Source organism: Protomyctophum parallelum (assembly GCF_964188405.1).
Source record: "Protomyctophum parallelum genome assembly, chromosome: 13".
Taxonomy (NCBI): domain Eukaryota; kingdom Metazoa; phylum Chordata; class Actinopteri; order Myctophiformes; family Myctophidae; genus Protomyctophum; species Protomyctophum parallelum.
In genome coordinates this window covers 51,052,802-51,063,948 of record NC_139708.1, presented here as the reverse complement: position 1 = coordinate 51,063,948, position 11,147 = coordinate 51,052,802, and the positions used below count along the sequence as shown (strand labels likewise).

At 42.8% G+C, this 11,147-nt stretch overlaps 1 protein-coding gene across 1 annotated transcript in view; it reads right to left on the bottom strand.

Annotated features, from left to right (window-relative positions):
- LOC310868754 (uncharacterized protein) overlaps nt 1–9,891 on the bottom strand; it is a gene marked incomplete at its 3' end in the record, with an annotated part of 211,800 nt that extends 201,909 nt beyond the window's left edge. The window contains exon 1 of the mRNA XM_083779214.1: nt 9,790–9,891. Coding sequence (XP_083635340.1) covers nt 9,790–9,838 — 49 coding nt within the window. The 5' untranslated portion in view covers nt 9,839–9,891. The remainder of the gene's footprint in view (nt 1–9,789) is intronic.
- Nucleotides 9,892–11,147: the final 1,256 nt, after the last annotated feature.

Sequence of the window (11,147 nt, the reverse complement as noted above, 5' to 3'; positions counted from 1 at the left end):
TTTTTCAACAGCTAAATAATAACATAATGCTTAACGCATTTAGACCTGAGGATGATTCTACAAATGCCTTCTAAATCCTGACATTTTTCTTTCAGTCGTTCTCAAACATTTTCATGTCAAGGACCCCCAAAAATATATGTAACTGGCCGTTGACCCCCATCTGAAAATATGTTGTGCAGGACCCCCCCCCCCCCCCTCCCCCCAGAAGCAAAGATTTGAGTTAAAAAAAACGTTCATTCTGAAAGAATATATATATTCAAAGATTTGCGCCACATTTTCACGATAAAAAAAGAAAATAGCAGATCTACAAGCTCGTAGTGCGGCACTCGGTGCCGTGCTATGAGCTTGTAGATCTGCTATTTTTCAACAGCTAAAGAATAACATAATGCTTAATTCACCAAAAGGGGTTCCCGTCCAGAATGGGTTGCATGACACATACAGTATATGTACCCAGGTCAGGGGGGCAGTCAGACAGATATTTTGTGAAGCCACTAAGGAAATCGGAACTTCCTGAAAGTTCATATGGCGCTGTCATTGGGCCCAAAAAACCCATATCTCCATAGAGCTCCATATATTTGGGCCCAACTTCACCTAGACTGTATTACCTTAATAAACATGAATACTTTCTGCTTCCAGTCACTAGTTTGACGTCTCATTTCTCATGTCATAATATTATTTTTGGAAAATTATGGTCCCATTTATTAAATAAATTACCATAAAGTCGCGTATGTTCTGAGGGGCGTGGCTACCGTTACAGTCCATGATCGGGAGCCACCCCCCGTTCAAGTCAAAATAAAAACCAACAAAGAAGAAGGGGGGAAGATCCGCCTCGTTGTCTGGGCCAGCCAATGGGCCAAACGGATCTACAAAGATGGCGATTTACAATTCAAGGACTGACTGGCTTCATCTTACGTCCATATCAGACCCGGAGAACGCTTTGTCCATATTTTTTTTTACAGTCTATGACCCAGGTAGAGCCTTGAGAAGCAGAGCTTCAACCTTGACTGTTCCACAACCAGAGGAGCTTCTCTACAGATGATAGCTTTAATGGAGTCCAATCACCACAACTCTGCATAACAACAGCGTTCTACAGAATCACAATAGCGATTCTGAGATTTTTCCCAGTCGACTTGTCAGACAGTAAAGTCGAAGTTGAGTCGATGCAACGTTTTATGACGGGGGGGGGGGGGGGGGGGGGGGCACTGCACGCAGTGGCCTCTCCAATATGGCACAGTGTATGTATCTATATGGAAAAGCGCTGATTATCAAAACATAAAAATGTAATAGTAAATACTAAACAGTGCAGGCACACACACGCAAGTGTGCCTGCACTGTCAGACCAGAAAAGAGAACACAGTCAACAGGAGAGGGTCTGGGTGGCATAATTGGCACACAGCGCAGCGCAGCCGAGAACACAATACAAAATATAACATTAACACTAGTGGCAGTACAGCAGCCTGACCTTCAGAACACAATAGAAGACATAGGTCTATATTATTAACATTTATAGCAGCCAGCAGCACAACACCAGAATACAATCTGCTGACCTTCCACGCTCACGACGTGAACATGTATTCCTTCTCCTCCTCATATACAACTCGATAATAACGTTCTCATGTTACTTCTTTTCTGAGCCATGCAAATAAACATCAACCCACTCTGACCGGAGACTCATGCGTCCCGTGCGTAAAGCTAAACCAGAAACAGGACAGTCACTGCATCAGCAAGGAGGTGGGGGGTGGGGGGGAAATCTAGTCTGGGGATAAGGTTTGCGCAGTTACTTCTCTGCCAGTGCAGTTCAACATCAGCCATTCAGCCAGTCAATATGGACTTTAAGCAACGACTGTTTTCAGGACGGACACAGCATAAGAGAGGTGATGGAGCAATCGGTGTAAATGTATGACAGCTATCATTTCAATAAACATGGTGATGACACGGCGTTGTAGACACTACGTGTAAGTGTAGGTTCTGCCGTAGTAGAAAGGGCTGCGACGGAGAGCAGGTTTATCGAGCACTGATCAATTTCCGGTTGCCGTAGCCGACTGCCGTATCCGTCGTTGTTAAAAGTTGCTAATAGTGGGACACCGCTGAGAGCCACACACAGATGCAGATGCAGTTAGGTTCTTAATTAAGGGCGCGTTCTGAATGCAATGCAAACTAATAGGCGAGTGCGCTCCGGTACGCTATGCAAAGGGAAGGAATGACTTCTGTCCGTCACAATAACCAATCCTACAGTTTGAATTATTTACACACGCACACAGAGCAAAAAATATGATATGGGGAAAACAATTGAAAATATATATATTTTTTCATTCTAATTCTAATTTGAATCGACTTGTGTTAATGAAATCGATGCAACAATGCATCGATTTTTAAATGAATGAGACGTTTTATTTGTATTTTACAAATGCGTGCGCTCGTGCATGCGTGCACAATTCAATTCAATTCAATTAAATTGGCTTCATTGGCATGAGAGAAAAGTGAACACTGCAGGATGTTTAAAGGGATATTTCACTTTCAAACATAGGTCTACCCCAGACAGTATTTAACCTGTTAATGATTCATTCAATATTTTGATATTTGATGTGCATTTTATCCTTATTACTTCAAACAAGATAAAAACAACAATTAATTGTCCCTCTAATTCTAGTTCATGAGGGGCTGTGTTTTTTCAATTATACCTTTTTATTTATTTATAGAAAGAAAATGCATGGCCCCTGACGTGTTACAGTATTCAGTCACCTGAACCAAGGACGGATGTTTTAGATGAATCCTTCATGGTATTCAAATTTGAGTTTGAAATTACAATTAGTGTTTGTAATTGAGGGGGCGTGTCTGATAAAATCAAAGTATGAATCGAGCATCTCACATGTTTGAAATGCCCCTTTAATGAGTCATGCTAATGACTGCTAATGATTTGTGGCCATATTATTGTAAAGTGTTACCAAATAATGTATCTATCGTCACTGTCGGGAATAGCAATTGACAATATATAAAGTCACAATATCAATTTTGATGAGGCAGTGTGCATTATTTAAAATAGTTTTTTTAATGATCATTTTGGAGTTGGTTTCTCCCCGACAGCAGAGATATCATAATAAATGTCCTATAGAGCTAATATCTAGACGTCATGACCATGCTTCCTGCATACCCCAGGGACATGCAGAGAGTGTTAGAGGGGCAGGGGCTGAAATCCCGTAAGAGGGCACTTTTGGACAAAAACAGCGAAAATAGCAGATTTACAAGCTCACGTTGAGAGCTTGTAGATCAGCTTTTTGGGGGGCGCAACCAAGCACTCTTTAGCTAGTGGATTTCAAAACAAATATGTTCAAGTTCAGGAGACTTGGTAAAAGAAAAGCAATTCTCCTGAATGCGCTGCCTTCCAGCATGTTGGAAAGGAAAGGAGTTGCATTTGCATTTCTTTCACCACAGAAAGGGCAGTTATTTTACAGACGGGCAAAAGGGCAGGGGCTGAAGCCCCCTTTGATGTCTATGTGTGCACGTCCCATGCCAGACCCACCTGTGGTGTCCACCTGGCTGCTGAGTCCTGCCTCTTCAGTGGCTAAGGGCCGATTCATACTCCTATTTTACAGCTGTTTCGGCGCTGTAGTGCCGAAATGATTTCGGCTCGTCAGAAATTTTCAGTAGCACCGAAGAGCCGACTTCAGGACGGTACCCGCCCCCCCGAACCTCAAATGACGTCAAATTGTAGGCTTTACAGCGCCGAACCGACTTTTATTCGGCTCTAAAATAGGAGTATGAATCGGCCCTTAGGCTGGGTTAGTGGCCACAGCATCCTCCTTGGCCCTTCCACCTTAGGATATTGTCAATAGCATTGTCACTTTTCACACATCTAACATGATCTCGCACCGGCATTTTTCTCTTATCTTTTCTGATGCGTTTCTCACATGTGTTCTTTGTTTCCCTCAAATGATTAAAAGTAGAGGTCATTCTGACAGGCAGGAAAACTTGACAGAAAAAGACTACCGGTATATATAGCACTGATGAAGGTCTTAGGACCAAAATGTTTGCTACTTTTAATGTACTTTTATGTTAAAAGAAAAGATTATTTTTTTTCTTAAGTCTCGGTCTGTTAGACTTTTCCTTTATTTTTTATATAGTGAGCGAGTCTTTTTCTGTCAAGTTTTCCTCTATGTTTTTGAGACCACTGCTCCTGTAGTCAAGTTGGGAAAAAAAGGACGAAGACAAAAGGCGTAACAGTGCTTTCTCAGTGCTTCAGCATTCTGACAGACAGACAGACAGACAGACAGGCAGCAGTTTATGCTTTGTCGTACAACGGTCAACGGCGTGACGCGGCGGACATGGCAGATCTGGAGGAACTGATAATGCATTTTGACCTTGTAGATCAGCTATGTTTGCTATATTGTAATTGAAATCCTGATTTATTCATTTATTTTTGCTATTTCTGAATTGGAATCCTGAAAAGTATAACCTTTTAATATGTAAAAAAGACAATAGCATTTGAATTGTAGTAATTAGCTGAAATCAATAATATAGGAGTATTCTGCTATTAACCTGTGGGCCGCATTAAGTGAAGGTGGGGGCCGCATGTGGCCCCCGGGACGCCATTTACCATGTATGGTTTAGTTAGTAGGACTCCTAATATGACATATTGTCGACTACAACCTATCTCAAACCCTCACCCTAACCCTAACCTCCCACAGGGCAGCACACCTAAACCTAACCTTAACCCTCACCCTAACCCTAACCTCCCACGGGGCAGCACACCTAAACATAACCTTAACCCTCACCCTAACCCTAACCTCCCACGGTTCAGAACACCTAAACATAACCTTAACCCTCACCCTAACCCTAACCTCCCACGGTTCACAACACCTAAACCTAACCTTAACCCTCACCCTAACCCTAACCTCCCACGGGGCAGCACACCTAAACATAACCTTAACCCTCACCCTAACCCTAACCTCCCACGGGGCAGCACACCTAAACCTAACCTTGGTTACTATACTTTGATCCGACGGAGCATTGGTCCGATCGACAACCTACCTTAAACCCTCACCCTAACCCTAACCAACCCCGGGGCAGACACTTAAACCTAACCGCAACCCTCTCCCGACCCCCAGCGCAGTGTCGGACGTATGCCCCGTCGGGCCTATGCCGGACAAAAGGATGCCCCCCCCCTAACCTTAACCCATGTCTAACCAATAACTAGTCTAAACTAAGTATGCACCCCGACTGACTTTCAGTAATTGAGTCTTATGATCAAAATAAGAACATTATAATGGTGCGTAATTTTTTTTATAAAAACTTTTGCCACTTCTGCTTTAATATAATATTGTAGCACAATTTGCGGAACAATAGCATTACACTGCTCCTACAAGTACAAGTTACTGGCAAATAAAAACTTGATTGTTGATTCACAACAAATTCACAACAAAATTCAATCAAATTCACAACAAAACACAACAAATCCATGTGGGCTTGTAGATCTGCTACGTTCGTGGCGTGACACTGTCTTACGACTAAGTATAAACATGACTTGTGCTGCTGCCTGCAGGCCGCGTAGACTGGCCGCTCTGCTTGTTACATCACAAATCCCTAAGAATATGAACTTTATATGTTGAAAAATGATTGTGTCATTTATAAATGAGAAAAAGGTCAAGGCTAACAATATGGTTCGTCTGTAGTATATAATACTTTATTGCGTGAGACAATTTTATACTGTACTTTATGTCAAAACATGGGACTCACCAAACCTGGTGAGATTTTTTTACATGAACACATCTAGACTACGACCCTGACAGGAATAAACCTATATATTTCCCAGTACATATACAGGAATGTGTTCAAACTAGTCCTTGATGACAGGACACTTCTAAAGGATTCACAATGTAAAAGCAAGTCAGAGGTATATGCTGTGACAGCTGTTGGCTGTTTTGATTATGTTTGATTAATGATAATAAATATATATAGAGCTGAGGCTATCATATCTATATATATATATTTATTAGTAGGTTTTTAGCAGGTACTAGGTTATAGGAGGAGTGCCTATTATGTTGCCTGGTACTGGTTGTTGCTTCTGTCCCCTGCAGGTGCTGAGCATTGTTGTCCCTAATGTGTTGCCGTCCTGAGGAGGGCCTGGCTTGGAGCCTGATCAGCCCTCGGATTGGTCCTGTGGCAGCTCAGGCCTTGCTTCCTGGACTATAAAGCTCACTCTCTGTCTGGACTTCGGGGTGGGAACACTGCTGCGTGTGGTGTGGGAGCACTCCAGCGTGTGGCCTTCCCTCCAGCCGACTGCTTATGTGTTTCATGTCAGGTTTAGTTGTAGTTCCATTTGTCTGTGTGTTAGGTTGTGTCGTTTGTTCATCAGTCATGTAAGTCATTCCATAATTTTGGGCTCACAGAGCCATTCTGTCCATCATTTTGTCATGCACTAAGCCACTTTGTAACTTATTCTGAATTGAGTATTAAACCAAATACTCTTTTATGAGCCGTGTTGTTCTTTCATACATGTTACGGGCAGTAAAACCCCTAGACTTGAACCGTTTCGTAACATAATTGGGGGCTCGTCCGGTCTCTTTTTTTTTTCAAGAGTGAACCCAAAGTTAATAATTGGTGGCATGTCTGGAGTGAACCCGTTAATTGGGATTAATTTTTTCCAAAAGTTAACCCATTAGCTGGGATCTCACCTGGTTTTTGGCTTTTCAAAAGTACCGATGTTAAGTGCATATATTGTTAAGTGTTTGTCAGTTTTCCAAAAGAAAGTTGAGCTTGTACTGTGTTCATTTGGTCTCTCTTTCTTGTTTGGTTGTTGCTAAAACTGAGCCCATACTCCTATATGGTGTCTCTTTTTTTTAGTAATTTTTGTTTGGTGAACCTGTATTTGTTAAAAGAAAGTAACATGGTGTTTTTTTCTTTTTCTCGGTCCTGTTTGCGATCGGCTGGAGTTGCTGTGGTAGGTATGTGGCTCATATTTTGTGCACCTTTAAGTTTGGTTAGTTTAGTATAGGTGAATTGGAAAAACTAAAAGCTGTTAGACTACCAAATCTCTTAATTAGAATCTCTGTAGTGGGGCTACTAAGAGGCAGAGTTAAGAGTGGTGGCAGAGCTGTTGGTTCTAACCTACGTGGCAAATGTGGCGTTCTATGGAAAGCGGGCCAGTACAGATCTGGTTCTGGAGGGTCGGGTCCCCGGAGCCGTGCTGGCCTACCGAGAGTGACTGGGGGGGGCCCAGTCACCACCCTGGGGGCTTGGGAGCATCCATCGTCTCCGGGAGGTGGAACTCAAGGTGACTCTGGCTATGACAGCGGGAGAGAGAACTTGGGTGACACCACCTGTCTGACGGGGTGCCTCCTATCGGCATAACCACCGCTCCCCCAGTCTGAAGATGCAGCCACGGGAGAGAAATGCCGGTCTGGAGCGCGGTGCTCCTGCTCTAAGCCCACCACTCAATGAGTGCCTCGGTCCCATATGCTGCAGAGAAGGTGAGAGTGAAATGCTGCTTTTCAGCGTTTATGTTGAATGTGTTGCTGCCACGGGAAGATTGGCTTAACCCGTGAGGAGCTTGTTATACTAAATAATGGTGCAGGAAATCGAGTCATATAGCTGCTTTTGTCCTCCGTTCAGTTGTGCTGGTATCGCACTAATTTTGATATAATGCAGTGGTGCTGTGATGGCACCGTTCGTATTTCTGTAATCCATAACCTTATACGGACGAGGGTGGACAAGAAATGTAGTGAAATGTTTTGTTTGGCCGTGTTGTGGTGTGTGCAAACTCCGGAGGCTGGCAGCCTGGCACCCATGGCAGTAGTCAAACCTCTTAGCGTTTCTTTTTGTTTCGTTCAAGTTGTCCTATGTTGGACTCGGGTACATTTCATTTAGTGATTGTGCATTCAACCGTAGAGGTAATTTAAACAAAGTGGGTTTTTATACCTCGTTCTGGGGTCATTTCGTTGGTGGTAAATTGCCGAAACCATTGTGGTCCGTTGGTGTGTAATTCAAACTGATTCTGAAAGTGTGACAGGTTATTTTATAACCTTACGTACCAAAAGTTGAATGTAGTTTGGGTATTCGTTTTGTTAGTTGGCAAGGCATTTACCACACAACAAAATGTGGTTTTGATATATGATGTTTTAAACTGTTCAGGTACTATAGGATACTCGTTTCTTGTCACTGCTATTTTGCTATGGACAGGCCGCGTTTTTGCGTCTATTTTGCCATGATGTTGTAGAGGCTTCAGAGGCTTCTTTAAATTATATTTGTAGCATTTTTCCTATGCGCGTCCGCGACGCTGTTTTTAGAAATAGTCGGATTTTTGCGAGCAGAAACCAAATTCCTTTTTGCATACCGGTGGTTTGTACACTTTTCGTGGATTCATAAATGTGAAGGGGTTTGGTGAGCCATTACCCTGACGTACTAAAGTGGAATTCAGGCATGTGTTTTATTGCCACGGGTTTTTCGATAGCACTTGTGACTTTACACTTTTGGGAGTAAAGGCTTGTGTGTTGTGTCAGCTAGTGCCTTGAACAGGTTGAACTTTTGTTCAGTATGTGTTGTGGAGAAAGCGTCTTAGCTCCACTCTACAGAGTATTAGGGAGCAAATTCAATGGCTTGCTCATTTAGGTGTCCTGAATGGGACTATAGGCGTACAAGTTAAGTGATTGTGGATCCAATCAAATGTAGTGATCATGTAATCGAGCAGATTCATCCTTGGATATCTTTTTTCTTTTTTTTCGCACTAAAGGTTGAGATTGTGAAGGGTGGTGCTCTGAATGTACTGTGATTGATCTGTCATGTGGTTTTGCTTGAACCATATTGGTCTGTGTAGTGATTTAACTATAGTTCTAACGTGAGACAGGTTATTTGGCATAACCCTACATACCGATCTGAACCAGTTTGATGTTTGGCATATGAAAGTTAATTGTAAAATGAGAAGGGTTACGTGGTAACCTGACGTACCAAAGTGAATTTGTTTCATGTGTTCTGTCTGTGTTTTTTCCTGTAATGGGTCAAGGTTTTGTTACACTGAAGGTCCGGTCTAGAGAAGACTTTCACAGGGTGTAGTTTCTCTCTTAGGGTGGAGGGTGTGACAGCTGTTGGCTGTTTTGATTATGTTTGATTAATGATAATAAATATATATAGAGCTGAGGCTATCATATCTATATATATATATTTATTAGTAGGTTTTTAGCAGGTACTAGGTTATAGGAGGAGTGCCTATTATGTTGCCTGGTACTGGTTGTTGCTTCTGTCCCCTGCAGGTGCTGAGCATTGTTGTCCCTAATGTGTTGCCGTCCTGAGGAGGGCCTGGCTTGGAGCCTGATCAGCCCTCGGATTGGTCCTGTGGCAGCTCAGGCCTTGCTTCCTGGACTATAAAGCTCACTCTCTGTCTGGACTTCGGGGTGGGAACACTGCTGCGTGTGGTGTGGGAGCACTCCAGCGTGTGGCCTTCCCTCCAGCCGACTGCTTATGTGTTTCATGTCAGGTTTAGTTGTAGTTCCATTTGTCTGTGTGTTAGGTTGTGTCGTTTGTTCATCAGTCATGTAAGTCATTCCATAATTCTGGGCTCACAGAGCCATTCTGTCCATCATTTTGTCATGCACTAAGCCACTTTGTAACTTATTCTGAATTGAGTATTAAACCAAATACTCTTTTATGAGCCGTGTTGTTCTTTCATACATGTTACGGGCAGTAAAACCCCTAGACTTGAACCGTTTCGTAACCAAAAACCATTGAGTGATTTAAAGGTGATGAGTTTAGTAATCAATAACGCATTAAAACAATCAACAAGTTAAAACAGAGTCCTACCTGAGGTCCAGAAAAAGGTGAACAGCACCAATATTTGGTAAAAATTCATATCTGTTTCTAGCTGTCAAAACAGATACATGGACGCTCAATCAGACTTTAGTCTTTAAATGGGCATTCAGTCAACAAGAAGCAGTGTGGTCTGGTCTCTTTGGGGTCGGCACGTCGTGTTTTATCATGTTCTCTTCATCAGTCATGTGGTTTCTCTGTGACGTCACGCTGCTCTTACTGACACTCTGACAGGAAATGCTTATCAACGCGTCAGTTGGAAAACCCAACACATCACCATTCACCAGTAAGCCCAGTGCACACTGGGTCAGCGCCATTATTCAGACGCCATGTTGGTCCGACTCGCCCCACTACTAACCCTGTCCCTAACCCTAATCCTAACCCATTACTAACCCTGTTCCTAACCCTAATCCTAACCCATTACTAACCCTGTCCCTAAACCTAATCCTAACCCATTACTAACCCTGTCCCTAAACCTAATCCTAACCCATTACTAACCCTGTCCCTAAACCTAATCCTAACCCATTACTAACCCTGTTCCTAACGCTAACCCTTATTACCCACTTCCTGGTGTACCTTTTGGGGGTCTTGTCATTATAGGCATGCATGACATTTATTATATTATTGTCAAAAATAGCTCATGTACAAGCTCACATGTTACAATGTGATCCATCAGCAATTTTCAGCAACTTTTTTGAGCAGTGCTAATGTGTGGCTTTGTGTGTATGTCTGTACTATTCTCTCTCCCTCCCTGTTTCCTGTCTGCATGTCTCCACTACATACAATCGAAAAAAGGCATGAAAGCCCAAAAAATATCTTTAAAAAAAGAATGTCTAAAGTGTAGATATCTGTTTTTGAAATGAGGCCTCTGGTAGCCATACAGGACTATAATAGTGAAATGAGGCCTCTGGTAGTCACACAGGACTATAATAGTGAAATGAGGCCTCTGGTAGTCACACAGGACTATAATAGTGAAATGAGGCCTCTGGTAGTCACACAGGACTATAATAGTGAAATGAGGCCTCTGGTAGTCACACAGGACTATAATAGTGAAATGAGGCCTCTGGTAGTCACACAGGACTATAATAGTGAAATGAGGCCTCTGGTAGTCACACAGGACTATAATAGTGAAATGAGGCCTCGTAGCCACAAAGGACTATAATAGTGAAATGAGGCCTCTGGTAGTCACACAGGACTATAATAGTGAAATGAGGCCTCTGGTAGTCACACAGGTATATACTAGTGAAATGAGGCCTCTGGTAGCCACACAGGACTATAATAGTGAAATGAGGCCTCTGGTAGCCACACAGGACTATAATAGTGAAATGAGGCCTCTGGTAGTCACACAGGAC